The sequence below is a fragment of the Coffea arabica genome, chromosome 11e, assembly GCF_036785885.1.
Source record: "Coffea arabica cultivar ET-39 chromosome 11e, Coffea Arabica ET-39 HiFi, whole genome shotgun sequence".
In the NCBI taxonomy this organism is placed as follows: Eukaryota; Viridiplantae; Streptophyta; class Magnoliopsida; order Gentianales; family Rubiaceae; genus Coffea; species Coffea arabica.
In genome coordinates this window covers 46,597,301-46,624,952 of record NC_092331.1, presented here as the reverse complement: position 1 = coordinate 46,624,952, position 27,652 = coordinate 46,597,301, and the positions used below count along the sequence as shown (strand labels likewise).

At 35.1% G+C, this 27,652-nt stretch overlaps 2 protein-coding genes across 2 annotated transcripts; one reads left to right on the top strand and one right to left on the bottom strand.

The window, feature by feature from the left end:
- Positions 1 to 1,217: 1,217 nt before the first annotated feature.
- On the bottom strand, positions 1,218 to 7,519 carry LOC113718340 (uncharacterized). Its single transcript, XM_027243251.2, has 6 exons — positions 7,516 to 7,519; positions 7,139 to 7,185; positions 6,926 to 7,042; positions 6,460 to 6,836; positions 5,732 to 6,392; positions 1,218 to 1,241 (listed from the first exon to the last, which is right to left on the bottom strand). The coding sequence occupies exons 1-6, from the start codon at positions 7,517 to 7,519 to the stop codon at positions 1,218 to 1,220; spliced, it is 1,230 nt and encodes a 409-aa protein (XP_027099052.2).
- Positions 7,520 to 20,424: 12,905 nt separating this feature from the next.
- Positions 20,425 to 21,903, top strand: LOC113718975 (protein SLOW GREEN 1, chloroplastic-like). Its single transcript, XM_027243921.2, has one exon. The coding sequence runs from the start codon at positions 20,563 to 20,565 to the stop codon at positions 21,505 to 21,507; it is 945 nt and encodes a 314-aa protein (XP_027099722.1). The 5' UTR covers positions 20,425 to 20,562; the 3' UTR covers positions 21,508 to 21,903.
- The last annotated feature ends 5,749 nt before the right edge of the window (positions 21,904 to 27,652 follow it).

Here is a 27,652-nt window from a genome sequence, read left to right as displayed (position 1 = left end):
TGGACAAAATTTAGAGAACAGTTCCTCAAATACTTTTTCCCACCGGCTGTACGGATGCAGAAGATAGATCAATTTTCAATTTGAAACAAACTCCGAGAATTTCTGTGGTACAGTATTCGAATAAATTCATGACATTAGAAAAGTTTGTCCCATCAATAATGGCAGATGGGGAGTTGAAAAAGTATAAGTTTATAAGGAGGTTGTCGAGTAGAATTCAAACTAGGGTGAACACCTTTTATACCCCTACGCTTAATGATGTGTTGGACGTCAGCGTTAAAGTTGAGGCTGATTGCAAAAGATTAGATGAAGAGGGTAGGAATAAAAGGCCTAGACTAGGGAATGAATTTGCAGTGGCGGGAGCACTGAAACTTGGCGGACAGTTACGCTTAATTAAGAAAGGTCGCGGGTCACCACAAAAGATAACTAGTGGAAACACCTTTCCTGTGTGCAAAACTTGTGGAAAGATGCATCGGGGAGAATGCCGGTTTAAAACAACTTTCCCCACGTGTAAAACTTGTGGGAAGATATACCGAGGTGAATGCCGAGTTGGAACAAGAGCTTGTTTTGAATGTGGACAGCGGAGGCATAGAGCTATGAATAGTCCAAATAGAAAGGTAGAAGGAGATAAGAGTGGCAATCTCACTGATAAGAAGCCAAAAGTTAATACGAGAGTGCATGCCATGACCGATGTTGGGGCGGAGATGGCAGGCGACGTGGTTATAGGTACTCTTCTAATTAATTCTGTGTCTGCATACGTGCTATTTGATTGTGGAGTTAGTCACACTTTTACAAAGTACTTGTGCATGTCTCCTAAATGGACGGACCACCCCTACCAAGTGGTTGTTCCAAGAAATAGAATCCTAGTGTCTCATACTGGATATCCAAACTGTAGTGTGAAATTGGACGATAGGAGATTAAAAGTAGATCTAGGACAAATAAATATGAGTGATTTTGATGTTATCCTACGAATGGATTGGCTAGCTAGACATTTTGCACAAATTGATTGTAGAAAGAAGAGGGTGTTATTCATGAAATCAAACGAGAAGGATTTCTCTTATCAAGGAATTGTTGGTGACAAGAAAATTCGTAAGTTACCTCTTCTATCTGCCATGCAGATGTATAGGGCAATAAGAAAAGGGTGTGAGGCATATTTGACTTATGTTATAGACACGGGAAAAGAGGAGATGTCTTCAGAATGACCTGAGGCGACTCCTATACTAAGGATCGCTATAGAATGACGCCTGCAGAATTAAAGAAACTTAAGGAGTAATTACAGGTATTACTAGATAAGAAGTTCATTAGACCTAGTGTTTCCCCTTGGGATGCACCAGTATTCTTTGTAAAAAAAAGGATGGTAACCTGAAGTTGTGTATCGATTATAGGGAGTTGAATCGAACCATAATAAAGAACAAATACCCCCTTCCAAGGATAGATTATCTTTTTGACCAATTGAAGGGAGTTAAAGTATTCTCTAAAATAGATTTGAGATCTGGATACCATCAATTAAAGATTAAAACCGAAGACATCCAAAAAAGTGCATTTCGTACGAGATACGAGCACTTTGAGTTTTTGGTGATGCCCTTTGGATTAACCAATGCTCCGACAGCCTTTACAGATATGATGAATCGTTATTCAAACTGTAATTAGACCATTTTATGGTGGTGTTAATTGATGACATTTTAGTGTGCTTCCCAAATGAAGAAACTCATGCTGCCCATCTTAAGGAAGTTCTAGAGATACTAAGAAAAAAAAAATTGTACGCTAAGTCTAGTAAATGTAAATTTTGGTTGAAGAGTGTGGCCTTCTTAGGACATGTGATATCAGTTCAAGGGGTGTCCGCTGATCTAAAGAATGTGAAAGCAATTGTAGACTGGCCACGGCCCACTAATGTAACCGATGTGAGGAGTTTCTTAGGATTGGCCGGCTATTATCGAAAATTTGTAGAAGGATTCTCTATCATTGCTATGCCTCTTAGTAGGTTGACTCAAAAGAGAGCAAAATTTGAATGGACAGATAAATGTGAAGCGAGTTTCCAGAAGTTACAGAAGAAACTAGTGTCAGCTCCAATATTTACCCTACCCTCTGGAACGGAAAGATTTGTGATTTATAGTGATGCCTTTAAAAATGGTTTAGAATGCGTTTTGATGCAAAATAGGAGAGTAATTATTTATACTTCTCGCCAACTAAAACTGTACGCGCAGAATTATCCCACACATGATTTGGAATTGACGGCAATAGTGTTTGCGTTGAAAATATGGAGGTATTACTTATATGGCGTGCAATGTGAGATTTTCACCGATCACAAGAATCTCAAGTATCAATTTACTCAAAAAAAAATTTAACATGAGGCAGAGAAAGAGATTAGAATTAATTAAGGATTATGATTTGACAATCAGTTACCATCCGGGTAAGGCAAATAAGGTACTAGACGCCCTTAATAAGAAGTCAAGAGTATTAAGAGAACCCACGGTAAAGGATCAAATGAAGAATTTTGAAGTGAAAATGGTGGATTCTACGATTCAAATGTTAGCTGCCTTAGTGGTCACATCTACTTTAATAGATAGGATTAAAGAAGCACGACATTCTGATTATGGGTTTGCAAGAATTAAAGAAAAACTTAGAGTGGAACCTTTCGATAGAGAATTGAAAGACGATGGGAGTTTATAGAAAGATGGTAGATTATGTGTGCCAAGAAATGAAGAATTGACGCAGGAATTCCTAAATGAGGCACACAATTCGAGATTCTCAATTCACCCTGGTGGGACTAAAATATACCAAGATTTGAAGAGGAATTATTGGTGGAATGGGATGAAACGAGAAATAGCAAAATATGTAGCGAAATATCTGGTATGCCAACAAGTAAATGCCGAGCATCAAAGACCTACAGGCTTATTACAACCCCTGGAAATTTTCCAATGGAAGTGGGAATATGTGGCAATGGATTTTGTGGTAGGATTGTCTCGAACGATTAGGAATAACGATGGCATTTGGTTATGGTCGATCGGCTAACCAAATCTGTCCACTTTCTACCAATGTCAAATGGGGTAACAATGGAGAGGTTGGTAGAGATGTATATGGAGGAAATCGTATGTTTTCATGGTGTTCTAGTAAGTATAGTGTTTAATCGAGACCCTAGATTCACGTCTAGATTTTTGTCGACCTATCAAGAAGTTATGGGGACTGACCTGAGATTAAGTACCACCTACCAACCTCAAACGGATGGACAATCGGAAAGGACCATACAAACACTGGAAGACATGCTCAGAGCTTGTGCTCTAGACTTCTCGAATAGTTGGGATAGGTTGGTGAAACTAATGGAGTTCTCGTATAATAATAGATATCATAGTGATATAGGTATGGTATCGTTTGAAGCGTTGTATGGATGAAAGTGTAGATCCCCCTTATATTGGGATGAAGTAAGTGAGAAGCTGATCACTGGCTCCGATTTGGTAGAAAGAACTTTGGAGAAAATTAAGATTATTCGAGGAAGATTAAAAGTAGTTTAGGACCGAAACAAGAGTTGGGTGGATTCCAAGAGGAGACCTTTAGCATTTCAACCGGGAAAAAAGATATATTTGAAAGTATCCCCTACCAAGGGAGTGATGAGATTTGGAAGAAGTGGCAAGTAAATCCGAGGTATGTAGGGCCTTACGAAATACTAGATAGAGTTTGACCTCTAGCGTATCGATTGGCTCTCCCACCTGTTTTGTCAATGATACATAATGTTTTTCATGTCTCCCAACTGATGAAGTATGTATCGGATCCGAGCTATATTTTAGAGGATCAACCCATCGAGGTGAGGGAGAACTTATCAGTGGAGGAAGTTCCTTTAAGAATCGTGGATCGGAAGGACCAAGTTTTAAGGAGAAGGACTATACCCTACGTCAAGGTGCAATGGACGAATCATACACCGTAAGAGGCAACGTGGGAGTTGGAGAAGGACATGCGAAATTGATACCCCTATCTTTTTTATCAAGGTACGTAAGTTTCAAGGACGAAACTTTTGGTGAGGGGGGTAGAATGCAAAAACCCACGTCCCAGGTCCTTACCCATTTTTTTAGTTTATTTTGCTCAATTAATTAAAAAGGCCAAATTACTATGGGTGAAAAAAAATAATAATATAAATTTATTAGTAGGATAGGGTAGAGGGGTAATTAGGATTAGTAAGGAGATAAGGTAGGATAAGAGTTCAAAATAAACTAAAACTCTTATCTAAACCACCTTCTAGTGGGAAGTGCTAGGGTTTAGGATTTTTATCAAAACAATAGAGAGAAAAATAATATTATTCCTACCTTTCTTTTGTCTGCCTCCCTTAGAGCAAGAATCGACTAAGAATAGAGGAGAAGGAGAAGACGTTGTCATCGAACAAGCAGACAACTAAGTGCCTAGACCTGTACGACACAAGTTTAAAAGGCTAAGGTAGTTCTACTCGAGCAGCCAGACAAAGGTAGGTGGTACTTACCTTTCTGAGATTTCAAAAGTTTAAAGTAAAATTTTTGTCATCGATTATATTTTTACGTGTTAATCTGAATTGTTTTTGATTAAATGATTTACTTGACTGTTTGAGCAAGTTCTATTTTGACTATACAAAAAAATGGACCATGTGACTTATTTGAAATTTCTTGATATGTTATTATATACCAAATGAGCGGTATCTTTTATGAAATCAAGAACTGTGCGTGTGACGTGTGAAATGAATTTATATTAAAAAAAAACTCAAAACAGTCATAGAATAGACGGTAGGGGCTATAGTCCTGTCTAATAGTCATGGTAGTCTGGTATAGAATTCGGCCGATTGACAAGGTCATGGTAGTCTGGTATAAAGTCCGGCCGATTAACCATGTATGTAATGAGACCAATCGGTAGTCATGAAACCTATTGGTCGCCCACCTAAAAGGGTTTAATCTCTAGGTTGAATACTCAGTAGCCGGTCAATACATGTATTTGTATGAGTTGATATGAAATGATTTATGAACTGATATGAAAAGACTTATGAATTGATATGAAATGATGACTTTATGATTTTTCATATGTAGTTATCAATAAGATGCTTTTAAATTGCTTGTCACTCGTTACTACTATTTGTTTTATAAACAACATTACTTTCATGATTATGGATGTGAACGGTGTGCAAATGATTTGATTTATATATGTGTGTGTGTGTGTGTGTGTGTATGTACTTATAAAGTTATGAATGCATGGTCCAACAGAGGAGTAGATATTACCTACTGAGCGACTTGTCGCTCAACCCACTTTTTGCCATCTTTGTAGATTCTAAAGAGTATGAGTTGATTTACGTAGAAGACCTTGAGGACGACTTTTATGAGTTTCTAAGTGAACAGAAGTTACCAACCTAGCTACTTCTAGTTGTTAGTTTTATTTACTTTTGTTTTCGCTGTTTCAACTAGAGAATAAATGTACGAACTTATTAGATATTCGAAGACTATCTTTCATATGAGATTTGTACCGCACTTTATTTAGTTGTATTATTTAATACTTTTAAAGTTTAGTATAGTATAATATTGCCTTGTATTCTTGAGCGAGACTTGAAGATACGGGGATATCACGTGACTGGCACGTGCGGGCTCGGGGCGTGACAAGGGGAGTAAATAATTTCAAGATTTTTACGTCTATTGTCGAATAACATCACATATAACTCTCTAACCAGGTAAAGCAACAAAAAAAAAATTCATAAAACCTTAGCTAAGTGGTTAAGAAAGAAGTGTAGTACTTGATGTTCAGGATAGACGATCAGTTTCAAATCTTCCCAATGCTTTAACGTCCTGAGAAAATACTTCAATCGCAAAAGCCACTCAATTGAATGTCCTCTAAAGAACAAACTAAAGTTAATCTGAAGTTTATTTGAGGCATTGCAAGGAAGAAAAGGTTTATCGCAGTTGTTGAATTCAAACAACTCTAACTTTGGAGCATCAAGTTGAGTAGCTGACATGTGACTACAATCTCTAAAGATCAATCTCTTAAAAGTTTGGTTTGCGATCTTGAAACCTGTATAACTTTTGCAGCCGCGTATATCCAATGTTTCAAGAAAGCGAAGCTGAGATATCGGTGTCTCTAACATATCAATGTCAGCGGCACCATTCGCATATATTTTCAACTCCTTTAGTGCTGTAGCACAGGCTGTCCAGTCAATGGTCATTGGCCAAAGTTCTTTGACTTCCTTCAATGTCGCAAACGAGAAAGTACGAAGCTTAACTGCATTGATTTGAATAATATCAACCATATCACAGAACAAACACTCAAAATGCTTCAATTCAGGTAAGTTCGAGACAGAGAGAAGTTTGTCCATCCAATTGCAGCATGATATTTTCACATACTCAACCAGTGGGCATCCAAGGAGAAACATTTCCAATAGAGACTTATCATCAAAGCAGCTGGGGAAGTTTGATGTTCAAACAAGTCGCATATCTACAGCCACTCAACCCCAAAATTTTTAGTCACCTAGTTTCAACAGCAAATTGAGGTATAGCATAATGGAGCCTTTGACGACTTGATAAAGCTTTAATGCGATGACCAACATGTGTATCACTGGTTAAGCAGTCAATGCGAAGAACAAGCTCCGGCACAGCCCTCATCATTGCATAATCAATCCATATATCCAATCTTCGAGCCAGTGAGCCCATCTTAGGGAAGTCAATGTACAATTGGAATCTCTGTATATTTAAGTTTTCTATAAAGCGCTGTCTGATGAATTTTCCTGCCATCGACAGGAAATCGTCCTTTCTATTGCCGCTGCCAGTACATTCAAACATTGGACCAGGAACCTCTCTACCACATTCTTGAACCCGTCCTACTCCTTTTTCTTCTTGTTCTTCTTCCTGGCCCCACATAGTGCAGATAAAATGGTAGACAACAAATGAATAAAGGGTCCAGATACGATACCAAGACTTGGACAAGATGGAGGTACAGGCAACATCTCAGGTGGGCAAAAACGAATAGATGTGATAAAAGATAGAATCCGACAGTCAGGAGAAATGATTGAGGTTCGCATCCTTCCGACTTGTCTTAGGTTGCACCTCGTTCCCTGTCAATGACCAACAAAATGAAATTAATGAGAGTCCATTAGTAGTCCGTGTCTAAGGGTACTGATTGAAGAACTTAGTGAATTCGTAAAGACTACCTGGTTCCATGATGGACAAATATCAAAAGAAACCTTAGTAACACTTCCTGCATTAGTAAGAATAACGTTAGAATAAGATCTTCAAAATTCAAGTTTAGATATACTTTTTTTTTCTTCAAAAAAAAAAAGCAAAGTTGAAATCAAATCAAGAAAAGTGTTCTAAAAAATAAAATTATTCACATCTAGTCGGAATAGTAGTGTAGAATGGCACAATTACGACTTGGATAATCGTGTAAACGCCGAAACTATCTATCTATACTATATATTATGTATAAAGGAAGAGCATTGAATTTGCTGTAAACTTTTTTTATCACTTTTTAGATTTTTAACTTTTCACAATCATTAAATTATAACTTTACCATCTAATTACGTATTACCCATATTACCAACCAATGCAATCGCACTAACTTTCACCCATAACAATTTACAAATATTGTAACCACCAAATTAATTAAAATTCCATTCAAAAAATTTTTAAACGATTGAAGTTTATTTTTTTTGTTTATGAAAATTCTATACTAAATTCTTTCATATAAAAAATGATTGTTCCTAAATTACACACATTGGGTGTGCCCTTATCACTAGTCATTTTTCAAGAATGTAAACTGATTTTTTACAATTATTTATGATCATTCAAAAATTAGAAAAACTACGTCATTAGATGTCAATCTATACCACTATTCATTTGTTGGTTTTGTTAATTGTGCATTTCCCCTTCCCATCTAATCAAAATTCATCTAGTTGGGAGCTTAGGTCCTTTAGGATAGAGAACAAATTCAAGTTCCTTTCGTTATTTTGGCCGTGAAAAGAAAAGAAGTTACTGGTTTTTCTCTTTATTTTGTGCCATATTCTAATAGTTCCGCAAGGGCAAAGTTGGGAAATCAGCAAGTTTAAACTAACGATCTTTTTTCCCGCATTTTTCAAAGGCTCGACAAAAATAAACAAATAAATTATTTATTCTCTAACAAAGGATCTTTAGAAATCCCTCCATTTCTCCTCTTCAATTCTTTTGCGGTGAAACTCCCAAAACAACACCGAGAATTATACTAGTACAGGTACAGTTACAGATTACAACATGATGACAGGGGAAAAAATGGAGGGAAAAAAATGAACAAGTAAACTTGGCTTAAAAAATGTGTTTGAAGAAATGAAACAGGAGTCTTAATTTAGCAAAACCATGATTCTCTGCCACGATGATCAACATAACAAACATCAACATAACAGATGAAGATAAATAGATCCTATAAGAAATCATGTGCAGAAACAATCACAAACAGATGAAGATAAATAGATCCTATGAAAAAATCATGCGCAGAAATGTATTTCAAACAGTGGGAATTGGATTTCAATCGAAATCCAATACATGCACAACTTATGTGAATTAGGATTTTGTCATATAAGTCTGTAACCCCTAAACAATCAAGATAAAATCCTAAAAATCAATTCTAATCTTACCAAATGGGAATGGCATGCAGGCAACCTAAGTACAATCGAGGATGAATACCTGCAATCCAATGCCAGACTGGATATTTCTTTTTTGTGATTAATCTCTTTCCTTAAGAAAAATTCCCATGTAGAAGAGGATGAATACCTGCAGACTTATGACGAGCGGCGGCAGGGGGTGGGCTCAGGGAGATGTGAATTGTTTGGGAATGGGAGAAAGAGTAAATGGTGCATGAGTGGATCCTTAATATACTTGAAAGTCAAGACCAAATTTAATTAGTCATGCTATTTATATAAATTTTTTAGGGATAATTTCAGAAACCTCCCCAGAGGTTTCTGACTATTTCACTTAGTTCCCTTGAAGTTTTTATAATTACACTTACCTCCATTGATTTGACACTTCGCTAACCAAACCTTAAAATAAGGTAAAAAATTTAATAAATATCCTAAAATGCCTTTATCTTATAAAGTTCAATTCATTCTTCTAAACAATTGTAAAGTAATTTGACACAATTATATAAAAAATAGGAGTCACAAGTTTGTCAAGTCAACATTTGTTATTTAATAATTAACTATAATAATAAATCTTTTGCTATGATAAATTATTTTTTATAGTGCTTTATTGGGAATATAGATTCTTTTTAAGATAGAGAAGAAAGTATTACCTTGTGTTTTTAAAATTTATGGACTTTTTTTAATAAAAGTTTATGGACTAGTTTAGTGATGGAACTACCATAGTTTAGTAGTGATTTTGAGCCATTTGTTTTTAATTATTGTTGATTTATTCTTGATTTTGATATAAAAAAAGAGCTATAAAAGAGTTGGATGCTATTAAAAGTCATAAAAAATACTAGTTTAACGTTTGACCTGAATAGATTTTAGCGACAATATTAATAGTTCTTCTATACTTCTAATGAAATATAAGAGAAATGAATAAGAAAGAAAAGGAAAAAATTATAAAATCCATCCTTTGTATAGACATGGAAACAATAGAGTTTTATTAAAATATTAAGGTTAGTATTGTCATTTTAAATGGGTACGGGAGGCAGGTGTAATTTTTGAAACCTTAAGGGAGCCACATGAAATTATCAAAAAACTCAGGGGAGGTTTCTGAAATTATCCCATTTTTTATTTTTTGGCCCTAACCTGATACAAGTTAAGAGTGGAAGAAATTGATGAAAAATATTTCTAATTCATGATTTGTAATGAGAGATCCCGCAAAAATGCCAGCACAGGCTCGCAAATGTGTTACATTGTGAAAATTTTGAATTCCTATATTGAGACTTTAACGGCTACTTCCCGACAAATTTTTTTTTTTTTTAAAGAATGAGTCATATTAGATCACTTGATAACTAAAAATTCTTTATCCGTTTAGTGAATTTTTTTTCTTTTGGTATTTGGCCTTGTCACTTTCATGTAAATTGCTTGTTGAATGTAAGCAATGATTAAAACTCTTAATTATGTTTGAATTCTAAATTCTAATCCTGGCTTTTCATTTTATTCTCTTTAAAAGAAAAAAAATGCATAAGATTTTTTTTTTCTTTTTTGGCATAAGCTATCATTTGTTAACTTATAAATGAGAGAGTACCAATGTTACATGATGAATATTGCTTTTGGGGCCTTTCTGGATTTGAGGTTTTCGGTGACAATCTTTGACCTCCAACAACAATCTGATTTTGTTGAGAAACATCTATTCTTTTTCACCATATTACACTTGCCCACCATTTTTCCCATTTTTTATTTTAAAACGGAGATGGATTGTTGGCACAAATCTTTTTTGGGTGTTTTCCCCATGCACATACGTTGTACATGAAAAAAATGCTTGTGGTCAGTTTAGGTGCACCTGAAAATTTGGTGAGTGGACTTTTAGAGGCTGTTTGGATTGTTATTTTCTGGAGTTTTGTAAAAAAAAAAATTTGTATTATAGTGATTTGATATACGTAAAATAAAAAGATAATTGAAAAATGTAATCCACGAAAAACTAAAATATTTTTGGACAAAAATGCCTTTTACAGGCTATTCCCTTTCCCTTGGAGTTCTGAACCTGCCTTCAAATCTAATGGTGGCCTCTTTTTGGCTCATACTTTGTCTTTCATTTTCTTTTATCAAAATTGCTGAACAGCTTAGAGTTCGAGAGAAATTTGATTCTGATTGGAAGAAAATTACTTGGGTTTTGAAGAAAAGGACAATGGAAGGTAACAAGAAATCTTCAAGCTTGTATATGCTGCATCCCAGGTTTATTTCGACAAAAAGCAGGTTGGGTTACATTCGACTGCTGTTCCTAGGTTTATGCAATTGAGCCGAATCATCCTTTTCTCTGCATTATTTCGCATTAAACAGAAATTGTAATAGCATAATAGTCAGCAGGCACTCACAAGTTCATGAGTATATGCTTTCTGGTTAGACTTTGAAAGTTTAAATTTATATTTCGAAACGTTAACTGCTGCTATCAAATTGATTTTTCTTACTCTTTTCAAGTTTAAAAAAAAAAAGTTTTACTCTTTTGGTTAATAACTAAAAATTCTTGACCAGTTCAATGAATTTTTATGTTTTCGCCTTTTCAATTTGATGTAAATTGCATGTTGAATTGAAGGAATGCTCAGAGGATTTAATAGTGTTTGAATCCCTAATTCTTGTTCTGGTTTCAGTTTTTCTGAAAGTTCATAATTATATCCATTGTTTTTGTGTGACGGTATATACGTGTGGAGACGAGTGTTTATTTTTTGCTGCTTTTGTTGTTGCTGAAACTCTAATTTCAATTTAATATGATTTGTCTATTAATGCTCCTCCTAAGTGCATAACATGAACACATAATGTCCAAAAAGATGCAACAGCACACTAATTATATAATTGCAAGTGCCTTAATGTGGTGGCATTGGATTTAGAATTGAATTTTTGTTGGACTTTACTTAGTTTTTAGCGGAATTAATTAGCGTTGTTTAGTTTTTAGCAGAATTAATTAGCGTTGTTGTTAGTTTAATTTTCAGGCAAACACGTTGAAATCCTATTAATTAGAGTTGGATTTAACTTTCTTGAGAGGTTATTTTCATGATTAATTTATGAAATTGAAGAGAACTCCGAGTCTCAAAATGACTGCGAAGCGATTGAAATCATTCATAAGGGCAGCAATGCGTGGATTTAGATTCCAAGAATGATCTGATTTCATCATGCTATGACTAAGAATTACTAACATATAGATCTGTTATATTTATTGATTTCAACTCTATATGTATCCGTGTCATATTTGTTTAATGTATTTTCTGTCATTAGTGCAAATTTATTTGAATGAAATGACCTTTTTTATCCAAAAAAAAAAAAGAATTACTGGCGCCATATGTTCCATAGTTTCCCACACTAAGGCAGAGAGATTATAAGGGAAGCTAAAGAGGAGGATATCATTATCAGAGAAGTCATTCCCGTTTTACCATAAACAGGAATGGTTACCACCAATCTTATAAGCGCTTCAAAGCACCTAAAGATAGTCCCTCTTTAACATCATCAGTCATCAAGTTATCAGTAGTACAACTTTATAGATTAATCTTTTACAAAAAGAAAAGTTTAATCATCAGTGTATTGCAGAACACACATTAAATAGTACAACACACACACCAATGCGGTAAAATCATGCAATACTACTCAAGCCTACAATATACTTTTAATTCAATATAATTGTGGCGATCTCGAAACGAGCAGTTGAGTGTGCTTGTATGAAGTATTCTGTGGCAGGATCACTTGGATGCTTTGCATCTTTAGACAAAATCACCTCAAAACCAATTAATTTGTGGAGCAAAGTTGAGTCCTTTCTAAGATCCTTCATCTTCTGTGACAATATCTGAGATGCACGTAAGACAATAATCAGCAAACATGAAATACTGGTTCAAATATATTACCAAACTGATGCACAAGCAATTGGCAAATTTGCATATAAGCGACACCAAAGGGTAATGCAAGCTGACGTACCTCAATCATTTTGGTGCTACAGTAGATGGCAAATAACGATTTAGGGAACACTGATGGAAATAATTCATCCAAAAGATCTTTGTAGCTCTTCGATGATATGCATATACATGTCGGACGCATTAAATGGCAGAGAGAAGAAAAGCGGATCTCAACTCAGTTCTGCAGAAGCATTAAGAGTTAAACATGTCAAGAATAAATAAGAGAAACAATGCAGAAAAAATGCATAAATTATAGCTAAAAATAGGGTATCTCTGCTCACTTTTGTCCGGATTATTGCTAAAAATTATTTTTCCCCCTCTTACGCTGCTTCAACTTCATCGTATGCCTTAATATTTTGAGGTTTTTCATGTTCATAGTTCTTGAATATTTCCTATTGAAATATCGTCTGATAGTTCTCGAATTTTTCAAAAATTTCTTTTTTCCCTCTTGTTTGTGTGCAAATTTGGTTTTGTGACGATATTTTGTTAGAATTTCTACAAAATATCTAGCGTTGAGCGAAATTAAGGTTGAAGAAATTTTCATGTATCTAGCGTTGAGCGAAACCAACTTAATTGCTGTGGTTTATGCACCAAAGGCTGGGACAAGGAAAATGAAAGCCACGAAAGAGGCTTGCTTTAGGCATTTGGAAGCCCAAAACAGGGCAAATAGGTAAAGATTGCTATCTATTCTTTTCGCCTCTAGGTAGATTTATATCCCTTTTCTATTGGTAACTGGAGGCATTTACACTACTCAATCAATTTGTTTATAAATTTGATCGATGCTTGGGGAAATAGGAAAAAGAGCATGATGTGATATTGAAGTGGATTTTGTTGATACATGTGCCTTCTGAACGTTCATCCAAATATCACCAAGTGATAATGTAAAGTCGGTAAGCCATTGGCGTTTGTGAATGACATTGCTGATTTTTGCATCTGAATGCAGTTGTTTGCTAATATCTGACATTGCTAAGTTTTGCATCTAGATATTCGGAATGATTTCTGTAGTTGGACTTTTTGGACAATGATGACGGAATTATAGTTACTTTCTGTACCTGAAGAAAGTCCATAATTAATCACAATTTTATTAGTTGTCTCCACTCTTTTAAAAAATTAAATATAATGTATGAATTTTGACTTTACAATTGATTAATAAAACAAAGCTATTTTTTACCATATTTTGATAGTCTGTGGATCTTTCAATTATTTTCTTTGAAGTGCTAAACCAATTTTAGTGTTTATTCATATTTGTTCGCAAAATGCTTGTGTGATGAACTATAAGGTGCATGGTCAAGATGTTAACATATTAGAAGATTGGATTTACAAATGTTCAAAACATTTTATTTTAGATGTTGCTAGTTATGAAATATTTCCAAGCTACTTGTACAAGAAATTAACGACTTAGAAACTTAGAGGTGTTATCTAATTCATATCCAAACTTTGATTGTAACGCTTTCTTATCTCCTTGAGGTTTTGAGTGTTAATATTAAAGTCTATTTGCAGACATCTAGAGTGTGAGATTTTAGTTATGTTTTCTCTGTACTTGTGATCTCATAGGTGGATGAATTTAGAACAAGGAAAGTGGTTGATGAAGCAAGACTATGAATTAGCTTTCATAAAATAAACAGAAAAGAATTCACCATTTCATGTATTTACTGGGAAAAGGTTTTTTTATGGTACTAAAAAGTATGTCCAACAATTCATGGACTCAAATATATAGTGTATTCAATTTCCAACTATTTAAAGTGTGTCCAAGTACTTTATTCTTGATCATTTCTATTTTAGAATCCTCCCCAATCTATCCCTCATTATTAAGCTTACATTCTCAATAAATTCACATAACCTGGGCAGCAATCTAGGCAAGCTTATGCGCTGCCTGAGCCAAAAAACTAGTATATATAAAATGTAAACTTGTTAAATCTAAATTAGTCCAATATAAACCTGAACTCGATATTAACAAATAGATTGAGATCGAGCCCTTACATATGTGAGCTTTGTGCAGTTTAGGCTAAAGCCAACATGTAAATTTTTTTATTTTGGACCGGGTTCAAACTCACCAAATCTTTGGTTCACAAGTCTTAATTTATATGTCTACCTTTTTATAAACCAAAATTGATTAGGAAAATATGGTTATATAATTAATTAGTAGGAGTAAACTAGTCCAAACTCGTGTTTTGCATTAGCTCCGTTTGGAGTTGCGATGTTTTTTATTAAAAAAAAACACTTTTAGGTGGTAACAGTACTTTTGGGGTGTTCGATATATATCATTTCATAAAATTAGGAATAGAGCTTTTGGTATTAAAAGTACTTTTAGTGAAAGCTTAAATTTGGTGTTTTTAGAATAGCTTTTGTATTTTAAAAAATTAAAGATTAAATTTAATAATTTTATCCTATATTATGAGTAAATAAAGGGACAAATACATTTAAAATTTTTAAATTTCATATTATCCAATACAATAAGTACTCATTGAACTGTGTATCCAAACAATATATTTAAAAGCACTTAAGCACTTAATAAATACTTTTATTAAAAAAAAAATTTGGTGAAGCACTTTTTAGTAAACTACCGTAACCCTAAACGACCCTTTCTCTAGTTTTGCTTTTTAAATAGGGGCAAATTAGTCCAATAGCTATCTTATTAATAAGGACAAATTAATCAAAAATTTAGTTATGTTATTTGGAGGGACAAATTGAAACTTTTGATTCCTACAGGTCTGGCATGGCTTTGGTGTTTGGTATGTTATTAGAGGTGTTTCCTATGTTTTCAACAACGCATGTCATGTGCCAATACTTTTCCTATTGTTGCCTACTATTTAGGCTTTTTTTTAAGCAAAATTTGTCATTTATTGTTAATCACCATTGCCATATTAATTACCATGATTTGGCTTACCTAGTAAACAATATTGTCCCATTTTAGAATTTTTTTTTTTTTCTAACATGAATAATCTACTCCACTTCTTTACTATGAGAGGAGGGAGGAGCCCAACTGAACTTCTATGAGGTTGAAGGTGAGCATCCAGACCCAAAAGATGCACCACTTCACTCTTTGAACTCTTTAACGAAAAGAAGCATCATGTTTTCCCTCAATCGGCAGGCGGGATTATTCCACTTTAGATGCTCTTAATACTTTGTTGAATGAGCTCCATTGATGCCATATTTTGTTTTTTTACTGGACTAAACTTACTATTTCAGCCCAACCGATGATTCTCTTCATGTTTTACCATTACTAGCTACTTGAACTTGAAATTGGGGTTAGTTTTTTGTAAAATGTATAATGCCTAAAACTTTTAATAGAGTGTTAAAATCGTCTTCTTTTTGCTTAGGAAACTTATAATGCATTTTTTCACATTATGTTCACTTCTATCTTAGAAAGATGCATATTACCCTTTTATATTGACAATGTATGCATTAACAAACATTGATGTATGTCACATATGTAAAAATTGAAGATTAAATTCAAATTGAGATTACATGACATGTGTCTATAGTCACTAATATGTATACAAGACTTTTACAAAGTAAGATGCCAATTACTTTTTATTTCTTTTAGTATGATTTCCCTAAATATAAATTTTTTCAAAATTTACCATTGAGCAAAGTGATGCACAAATACTACTCAAAGAAGACATTGAAGGGATTTCAATCCCACGTTTTTCACATGGATGGACATGATTAGTGTGATGCCCTAAATCCGGATCCTAGACCAATTTTATAATGTGGCACACCCTATCTATGAAATCCTACTCTCACAAATACTATGCATTTTAATTATGACTTATAAAATTCACTAAAATTTAAAACTTACATTTACTCCATTGATAACATCGCCAATATTAAAACGAATAAAAAATTCAAATCATCTGTATGATAAATGATTATAACACGAGAATTTTGAACTCTTAAATTAAGTTAAGCAATTCATTTAATACGCTTGCTAAACACTTTACTTTATAATTCCTTGAGTTCATTGTCAGTTTATTTATCTCTCTCTAATCTGCTAAATGTAAGGTGAAAAATTTTGTAGAAGTTTTTGTAGGGTAAAAAACTTTTTTTTTCCTTTTCTTTTTTTTTCTTTCTTTTTTTCTTTCTTTTTCTTTTTCTTTTTCTCTTTCTTTTTCTTTTTCTTTCTTTCCTTTTTCTTTTCTTTCCTCTCTTCTTCTTCTTCTTCTTCTTCTTCCCCCTATCCCTTCCCCGTTACCTCCGCCACCCCCAGCAGCAACTCCACCAATGCCACCTCCCGCCACCCCTCTCCTCCATTTCCCCTTCTCCTCCCCTCTGCCCCGCCACCCCCCTCTGCACCTTCGCCCTCTGCCCCGCCTTCCCCCTCTGCCCCGTCACCCCTTCCCCCCACCCCTGCAAAAGCTTCCCCGCCACCCCTCCCTCTCCCTCTCCCTCTACCGCCACCTGAGTTTTGCACATGAGTTTTGCAGCAATAGAAATGATTTTTTTTTTCCAATGTTCCATCTCCCTCTCCTCTCCTTATCTTGCCGGCAGAATAAGCAGCAACAGCTGAGTGTAATTTTTTTTGCAATTTTCCTTCTCCCCAAGCTGCGGGAGGGGGAAGATGGCGGGGAAAGGCAGAGGGAAAGAGGGGAGGGGGGAGGGAGAAAGAAAAGAAAAAGAAAAAAAAGATTTTGGAAACCAACATATCAGTCAAAGGGGGAAGGGAGGGAGAGAAAAAAAAAAAAAAAAAAAAAAAGAGGAAGGCTGGCAAAAGTTGGCCGGAATAGTTACCGCGTGCCGGAAGCGGTGATGGAGGTGGTGGCCGGTTGGGTGGGGGAGGAAAAAGAAGAAAAGTTGAAGGGAAAGTTTTTTGTGTATTATTTTGAAGTGTGTAAGTAAAAAACTTTGATAAGTTTTTTGGGATTCCTGTAGCAAAAGTTGTTAAAAAACTAGTAACTAAAAAACTTGGCCAAAAACTTCACTTCCAAACAAGCCCAAAAACTTCTACAAAATTTTTTCAAAAATTTCTACAGTGCACTACAGTAAATACAGTAAAGTTTTAGACAAACTCCCAAAAAACTCAGGTTCCAAACAGGCCCTTAATCGTTCTTCACTTCTTGATCTGCAAGAAAAGTAATGATAATGTAGATTGAATGATGTACGCCCAATAAATAGTACTTATTCTTTTGTGGATCATGTAATTATATACATACTACATATTTACAAATTTAGTCACGCAATTCCACATGCATATATCAACTTGAAAACCTTTAGCATTGTTTCATATATACATATACATATTTCATTGAAAAGTTGGCGGCATACATATAAATGACCTCCATTCGATATGGCACTTGATCCCTAGGTTCTAGAGGTGGCCTCCGTCGAACATGACATAGAAACAATTAACATGATATGATCATATTTGTAGAAAATTCTTGTAAATCATATAACATGTCATTCACGTCATTTCTTTCCATAAGACATAACTCATAAACAAGTACACATAATATCCGACTTTTGAGTACTAAATCTAGAAATTAAACGCCTTCCAGGAGGGTGATCAAAAGGTTTCTAGATTACCGTTTGATCACATAATATAGCATGAGTCAATCGATCTAACACAACAGTTAACATGACTATCATAACATATCACAACTATAGTCCCTACTGTTTATTTCATGACTGTTTGCAGTTTTTCTCAATGTAAATTCATTTCACATATCACATGCATATTGCATTCATGTCATATTTGATAATATAGAAAAGAATTTCAAATAAGCGTATATGATCCATTTTACATATAACAAAGTAAGTCTTTCATTTGAAAAAATAAGCATATAGCATTTTAAAAATATAGAAGGACAACACCACCTACTTCAACTACTCATCGGAAGTGATTCTTAACATGGCCTCAAATTTGCTTCAAACCTATAATCAATAATATATATATATATATATATATATATACACATATATAAATGTACTTGAATAGTTTATGCAGATAAATTTCCAATTTTGGAAAGCTTCTTAATTTAGAAAGTTTCCTTTTTAAAATGTTTTCCAATATGAAAAGTTTCCCATTTTTTAAAGTATTCTAATTTAGAAAGTTTTTAATTTTTAGGAGGTTCCCTGATTTGAAAACTTTTCCTTTTTAGAAAATGTCTAAATTCATATGTTCATAAAGAAACTTCCTATTTTAGTGTAAACGGGCCTACATTAGTTAAAAATGTATTTGAGTTTAGACTTGACCTTAGAAGTAAGCCCATTCATGAAAGGGTCTTATTCATATTTATATTTCGATTTATAATTTATATGGACACTTAAAAGAGTCTTTGAGTTCATTTATTCACAACTTGGTCTTTATAACAACATTGGACTTTTAAAATAAATTCTTTAAGGTGTCTAATTAATATTGGGTCATTGCTGCAAATTTGGGGTTTTAAAATAATCCAATTTATGAAAATGAATTGGTCTAATTAATTTGGGCATTGCACTACATTATTATATTTCGTGGGCTTAATTTGAAAACACTTTGAACTCAATTTAACTAGTAGGATTAGTTAATTCAAAACTAGTCCAATATCAAATCTTTTGGGCTGTAACTTAGATTTGAACCATTTATTGCGCAATGTTATACCGTTTCTGGCCAAGAGTACATAATAAAATCCACCACTGAAAGCCATTAAAATTACCAAAAAATTCTATTGCCAAGTTAACGTCTTTTACCGAAATATAGCCACAAAGATCTGCAAATTAAACATAATTTCCTGTTGTTATTTAGAGAAGCTTATTGGAGATATTTTCCCCTTTTATCTTTTAGCTTTCCTTCCCTCTGTTTCCTATTAGATTTTAAAGCCTCTATTTCCCTTTATTCTCTAACCAAATCTGAGGTTTCTAAAGCCTCTGTTTCCCTTTATTCTCTAACCCAATCCCAAGTTTCTAAAACCAAATATGAGGTTTCTAAAGCCTCTGTTTCCCTTTATTCTCTAACCAAATCCCAAGTTATCAAAACTGACAAAACTTGTACCTCATATTTCAGACATCTTTTAGGGCTCCTAAGAATGAAAATCTTTGATTAGTGAAAGAGGAAACTAAGGAATATTTGAAGAAGAGTTCACAGCCTTATGGAAGAGTCGAATTCTTGTATTCTCTCCCTTTGCTCAATCTTTTGATGTCAACCTTTATTCAATTGAAACTCTTATTCTCTGTTTTTATGGCTTTCTTCTTGAAACGTAGAAATTCAGCTCCTGATAGTTGGAGTTAGTTCACATGAAGCCGCTTCTTCCTAAAATAACTCTACCACTCAAATTAACTTCCATCTTTTACTTTATCTCCCATAATATCCACTAGTTCACGTCCATCCTCACTTTCTTTCCCATGATATCTATTAAATTTGCACGTTAAGTCACTCATTTAGTTAGTTTTCAACTTCCACTATCCCTTAGTGATTGACATAGGATAGGACCTTAACATCAACCATTAAAAAAATAAATTAAGTAAGTAAACTACAAGTAAAATAATTAATAACTAGTGGTTAAGTTACATCCAATGTGTGTACTACTAATGAAAAGATATTAAAAATAATTAGTACTATTTTTGGTTGGAAAATAGTAACTTAAAATAATTAAACTGTTGTGATAGTTTTAAATAGTGGTAGTTCTTTTTTTGTTAGAAGAGTGGTAATTAATTCAACAGATATGGAGTGGTTGTAAGAAGGTGAGTAATCAAAATAATGTAATTCTCTTTAAAAGTAAGGCAGATTGGACAACACGTTAATAATATTAGTTAATTAAATGGCTTTAAGTAAGAGAGGCCGAAAATTCGGCCTTTTACAATTAGTTAATATATTTCATGCTTTCACCAAATAAAAAAAAAATTCTTACATTTGAGCAAATCATTCAAGGTCCGGTCAGACCAGCAAAGCTGAAATCCGGTCAGACCATCAGTCCAAAAAACCGGTCCTTCATTCCTCGCTCCTCTTTCATAAACTCCAGCTTCTCATCCAAACCCATTCCCCACTCCTTTCCAATTTCACTCTGCAAAACCTCTAAAATCTTTCCCCCAAAAACACAGAGAAAAAAACAACAAAATTTTTCATCAATGGACTCAACTTTGGCCATGGCATCATCACCATCACCATCTTCCCTCCTCCACAGTAATCCAACCTCAAAGTTGTATCGCCCCATTTTCAATTTCAAACATCCTTCTTTTAGACCTCTGAACAGTAGAAACTTCACCATTATCAAAGCTTCTTCAGATTGTAATTCGAGTTCAAATTCTAGTTCTAATTCCTCCAATCCAAATCCTTTAATTTCCAGTCTGAAAACGACCACTGCAGCCATAGTTTTTGCCGCCGCAGTTTTTGGAAAGTTCCACCAGTTGCCGGCCGGGGCCGGGGCCGGGGCCTGCCCTCTAGCACCACCACCAACTCAAGCAAATTCACCATTGACCCCTATTTTGGAATCCGATCCTCACATTGTTGAGGTCTTCCGAAGCTCTCTCATGCTGATGCTCAACAACGGTGAGTATGAGGAGGTGTTGAAGACGTTGAGGAAGTTAAGCTCAGCACAGCCGGAGAATACAGAGTGGAAGTTTTTTATGGCTAGGCTGTTGAAAAAAATGGGGAAACCTCAAGAATCAAGAGGTGTTTTTGAAGAGATTTTAGCGAGAAACCCATTGTCGTTTGAGGCATTGTTTGAAAATGCTTTGTTGATGGACAGGTGTGGAGAAGGGGCCTCCGTTATGAATAGATTAGAAAAGGCATTGAAGATAGCTGAGGAGAAGAAGAAGGTGAAGGAGGCTAGAGATGTGAGGTTTATAATGGCACAAGTACAGTTCTTGCGGAAGAATGTGGAGGAAGCATTAAAGAGCTGCGAGGAACTTGAGAAGGAGGACCCTAAAGATTTTAGGCCTTATTTTTGTAGAGGGATGATTTATAGGTTTTTTCTGCATAAAAACAAAGAAGCTAGTGAACAATTTGCCAAGTATTGCAAGCTTTCACCTAAGAAATTCGAGATTGAAGGCTACTTGGGGTCTCCATATTGAAGGATGAAGCTTTTTGGAACAGATAAGGACGAGAATTGAGTTTTTGGTTTCTGATTCAGAGTTTTTATAATTTGGTTGCATTTTCTGTTCTCTGCCAACTTGGAGGCCAGAAAGTGATCAATAGGGTATGCCGGAGGTTTTTTTTTTATTTGAAGATGACGGTGAAATGCAGCAAATTTGGCTGCTTTACCGCAAGCTAGGGATGCTTTTGATGAGATGAATAATGGATACATTCTTTGTAGTTTAAATGAAATTAGCAACATAAGACTCAGTGCTTTACTTTGATTTGCTGTCCATCCTATTGTGCTTAAAAATGAAGATTAGATCAACTCAACTGACATAATTGACCTGGATGACTTGCTTCCTGCTTTGTCTCATCTATTGATTTGTCATGTTTCGTTAAAATTGATACGCTAGGGTCTAATTGGTTCGGACCCGTGGTCTCAGTTTAGTAATTGAAAGTTCGTACATTTAGTGGATAAGTTACAGTCTGAAGCATTCATAGCAAGCACTACATTCTATGCAAGAGTTTACATTTTGCTTTTTAATCTCTGTTACTTGTACTGAAAAGTGATCCTGCTAAAGGTTCTAAGAAGCATTAGAACTAATTTGCTCACTGATTTCATCGTTTAAGTGACTTTACAATTTGCCTCATCTATTGACTGAAAAGCAATTTGGTAAATTTTCCACAAATATCTTTTTTTCTAGAATTAGTTTAGAAGGTTCTTTGTTTCTTTCTCTTCTTGCTTCGTTTTCTTGAAGTCTGTATTTATGAAGGTCCTGCTCAACGAGTGTTTAATTGCCCCTGATCTTGTTATTAGGTAAAAATTGGGTATCTACCTCGAAAATTTGTGCTTAAAATGTATTAAGTGCAGATTCTAAATGGCATAACGTCTTATTCCATCTACGCTTTACAGAATTTCAAAATGCGAATACCAGTCATGCGGAAAGAATAAACTAGCCTCACCTTCTCCAATCAACTCCTGCATGCACCATCCGTACCCCTGATTCCCACCCGTAAATGAAAGGAAAAAACGTCATCAAATGAAACTTTCCAAAAGGCAAAAGAAGGGTTCAGTAACAATTGAAGTCGACGATGATGCTAGACAAATCAATCAATTACGTAGTCTGCTAAAGCAAAACTATAAAGAACAAAAAAGAACAGGAAAAGGACACATGTAGTATCAGGACTGGTTTATGGAAATTACTGTTATTCCGTTTCTTCTTTTGAAGTAAGGAACTCAAACTTCAGTTCATAAATTCCAAGCAAGCACATTTTATTTTTCTTTTCGCTCTCACTTGTTTTAATTGTTTTTCTTGCCTTTCCATGACAAGATCACTAGTTATTGGTCATGGATTTCGGGTATTGCAGTCATAGGTACACACTGGTGATGCACTCCATTCTGGTACCATCGATATAGATCAGAAATTATGATGAACTCATGGAAATATCAAGGATTTATTCAAGGGATAATTTCAGAAACCTCAAAGACCTTTGAGGTTTCTAACAGTCTCAATCACCTCCCCTGAAGTTCCGAAATTCTCATCTACCTCTCTTGTCGGATTATTGGGCCTCAAATATGACATCATGGATGATGAATTGACAAAAATATCCCTGCTGTTGAAGTAATATATTCTGATAATGGGATGGCTTAATTAGTGAAATGAGTAATACATAGGATTAACTAACTTAACTGGAATTTGGATGCAAAATGAATTCCTAATTTCGGTTAAAAGAAAAGGCGCCAAAAAAGGGCACTCATTTGGTTGTTGATGTGACAATGAGAGCTGACTGATCGTTTGTTTTGGTGAGGAATAGACCTTCATCAGCGATACTAAGAATGAGAAGAGCATTTGAGAGCTCCTAGAGAAGCGGGAGAGTTGAAGAAATTGAGTTCAAGAAATTGAGGTGAAGTATTGCTGGAAAGGGTGAAGTATTGCTGTTCTGAGAGCATCCGAAGCAAAGCAAGGTTAGATACTACGTAGCATATGGCTGAAGATGTTACTGACCGTGTGTCATTGAGCATGTCTTCTTATTTTTGGGCATTTGCTCTGCGTGTCTGCTTGTGTTAAAGTTGATTTTATGACAATGTTTTCATTATTTCTGGTTATAATAGTTATAAACTAGAATGTGTATTCATGCATATTTGATGGTGCTGTTTATATGAATCATACAAAGTGGTTTGCATGAGGTCGGAAGAGTTAGTCTGAGCTAGTATTATATGTTTGTATTCATTGAAGTTCACAAATGGTGATCTGACATTGTAGGATGGTGACTGGCGATGTTCATGACATTGTACTCCATTGTGGAGGGACAAAAGTACGAATTCCTAATATAGATCCTCAAAATTACTCCTTCATTAAGCTGCTGAATGATGTTGCCTAGAAGGCATTACATGAAATGCCTGGAAATGTTAATCTTCTTATACATAAGAGATTTGCAATACCTGGAACAGAAGGTTACATTGATATGAATGATGATGAAGTTGTCCATGATATGTTCTGCATGTATGAAGGTCAACTAGTCATAAACATAAAGGTGTTCAACATGGACATTATCCCTGTTGAACAACCTGCCATGTTGTTGAATAGAAAGATTGATGGTGACCATGAGCACATAGAAATTCAGAACAAACATTTTGCATGCTCAGATGAGCAGAATGTTCATGTTATTGATAGTGAGGATGAGGGGTATGGTTGTGAATCTAGCCCTAATGAATCATGGAAGCAAGGATTTGATGATGACAATGAAGATGATATAGGTGATGAGCTTATGGCACCGTCCGATAGTGATAGCAGTGATGAAGATTTTCCAGAGTTTGATGATAATGATGTAGCTGAAATTGTACCTGATTCTGAATTTGTGCAAGAAATTGACTCTTTAAGAGAAGTGTTAAGATCAAAGATATGGACTTACAATCCAAGGGACGACATAGATTTCAAGAAGGGACAACTATTCACTAATGTTGATGCCTTTAGAGCAGCACTGAAGGATTATGTTATCCAAAAAGGATTTCCTATCAAAAGGCTGAAGAATCAGAAAACCAGGTGTACTGCAATCTGTGATGTTGATGGATGTAGTTGGAGGATTCATGCGTCCCCTGTAGCTGATTCAGTAACATTTATGATTAAATCATACACACTTGAAGACACATGTGTGATGGATAACAAAAATCGTGAGGCCACCTCTGATTGGATGGCCAAGAAACTTGTTGCTGTGATGAGAACCTATCCTTACCTATCAAGAAAGGGCATTGAAGCTGAGATGCTAAAATATGATGTGCATTCTAGCAAACAACAAGTGTATACAGTCAAACAAGAGGCAAGAGAAGAGATTGAACGCACACATTCTGAATTATATAGTAAACTGCCAAAGTATGCTGTGCTTCTAAGGCAACATAATCTTGGTAGTGTATGTAAGATTCATTATGATAGACCAAATCTACTAGTTGAACCAAGGTTCCTGAGACTTTTTATTAGCTTTAAAGGACAGAAAGATGGATTTTTAGCTGGTTGTAGATCCTTTATTAGATTTGATGGATGTCATTTGAAAGGTAGTTTTGATGGAGTATTGCTGATTGTTGTAGCATTGGATGCTAATAACAGCATATTTCCAATTGCATTTGCTATTGCTGAGGTCGAAAACAAAGAGACTTGGAGTTGGTTCTTTCATTTCTTTGAAGAATTCTTTCGACCACTCCATAGCAATATTCCTTTAACTTGCATGAGTGATAGACAAAAGGTATTATTAAACACTGAACTTGTTAAAATTTGGACAACCTGCTGTGTAGAAATGGTATCCTCTGCTGATTGGTTTTGCTTTTCATGTAGGGGCTGAACCTTGCATATGAACAGCTACTACCATCTGTGATTGAAGATACTATTGCACACATATTTGCAGTAACTTCAAATCTCAGTTTCCTGGAATGTTACTGACCAGCTTCTTTTGGCAAGCTGCTAAGAGTTATGATGCAATTGGATTTAATGAAGCAATGCAGAGTATCAAGGACATGAATATAGAAGCATGGAGGTACTTATCCAAGATTCCAATTTCTGCTTGGGCTAGGCATGCATTCTCAATAGAGATGAAATGTGACCATGTCACAAACAACTTCATGGATCCTTTAAGGCATGCATTGGATACTTAAGGGGCCAACCAATACTGACACTTGTTGAAGGTTTGAGAAAAAAATTTATGAAAAAATTGCACAAAAGGTACCAAAAGGCTTGCACATGGACGTCTGCTATCCTAAAAAACATTACAGAAAAGCTAAAGGAAATTGCAATACATTCTAGGAGATGTTCATTGCAGATGGCAAGTGACGATTTGTTTGAAGTTAGTAATGGTGACAGAGCATTTATAGCGAATTTGAACTAGAAGACATGTGACTGTGGAGCTATCCAATTGTCAGGACTCCCATGCAAGCATGCTGCACTTGGAATTATATACAGAGGACAAAAATTGGAGACATATTGTGATCCTTGCTTCTCAACAGAAATGTATCTCAAGACATACAGTGGAATGATCCATCCAATTCCTCACGAGAAGAGATGGCCTCCATTACTTGATGTCACACCAAAAACTGTCCTTCCACCACCATTGAGAAGAGCTCCAGGTCGTCCAAGAGTTAATAGAAGAAGAGGGCCTGATGAGCCAGGCCAATCTCAAGCAAAAAGGTCAACCACTATGAGATGTGGAAACGGCAAAGCTTTTGGCCATAATACTAGAACATGTCAAAGAGCACCTGTGAGACAAAAGAGTACAAGCAGCAATGGCACGAACAAGGTTCAATCTAGTGATTTAATTGACAGCAATGATTTTGCTAAGCAAGCTTGTAATTTGTTATCAATTTTCATGTCAGGTTACTCAAAACAGAGGAAAGCCAGGAAAGGGAATTGCAAATACAGGGCTTGCAGGATTTGTTCTATGGGTTAGATTCACATAGAGACTTTTCCTATGATGACAGGGCACAATTTGCTAATGCATGGGTGATTTCTGCAGGATCATGCTGATGGCAATGTGCCTATTGTGGTTTCTAGTCAAGGCAGCAACCCAAGTCCATCAACTCAATCTACTGCAATGAATGCTGAGTTAAATTTGCAAACAACAACCAATGCTACTAAGAGAAAGGTATTTGTTCCTTAATCCCTTTTACATCATATTTCCACTAATTTGGCTAATATACATGCCTGTATATTAATACATGCTTAGACCAAAATTTCAGAGATGACGGCCTTCAAACAAATCTGCACCATCTGCTGCATATAACCCCAATAGGAAAACTTCAACAGCAGCATCTCAACCAATTGCAGTTCAGCCTACTGCTGCACTACATCCCAGTGGAAGTGTTGAAGTACAAATAGTTGTCAACATCAATGCTTCAACTTCTCATGATACTCACAATGTCAGTAGCAGCTTCACCTTTTAGTAGTCTCTGATTAGGAGTCTTTTGTTATTTGGATGACAGAGATACATAATATCTGATCATGTGGTATTAACATTGGAGAAATGTGATATCTGATCTTTTGGTGATCTCATTTTGGTATCTGAACTTTTGATATATGATCTTTTGGAGAAATGTATTTTTTTTGTATCAACCTGGATGCCTGAGTGGTGCCATTTGGCTGTTGTATATATAAATTTCAGCCCACTCAAAGCTTTTGTATTGCTGCAACTAAGTAGTATGAAATGGTTGTTGAACAGAAACTAAAGTTTCATTTGCAGTATTACTTCTAGACTGTGTTTTTGTGTAATCAATGCTTGTGGTATTCAATAAGCAAAACTAGAATCTAATACATTGAAGAATCTAGTTCTTTACTATTATAAACTACATCTCATTTAATCTCTTTTACAATCAACATAAAAACATAAATAGCTAAAAATACAAGGTTCATTATAAGCAACCATTTCACTATGGAGTTCGACTGGTCTACGTTGCCAATCTGCACTTGATCTTCTCTTTGCATGATTGAATGTCTTTCTGCTCTTTGGCTGCTCACTTCACCATCTTCAGACCCTTCGAACCACTGAAAGAATATCAACATAAAAACATAAATAGCTATGAATAAGAGGTTCATTATAAGCAGTCATTTCACTATGGAGTTCGACTGCTCTACTTTGGTAAACTGCACTTGATCCTCCTTT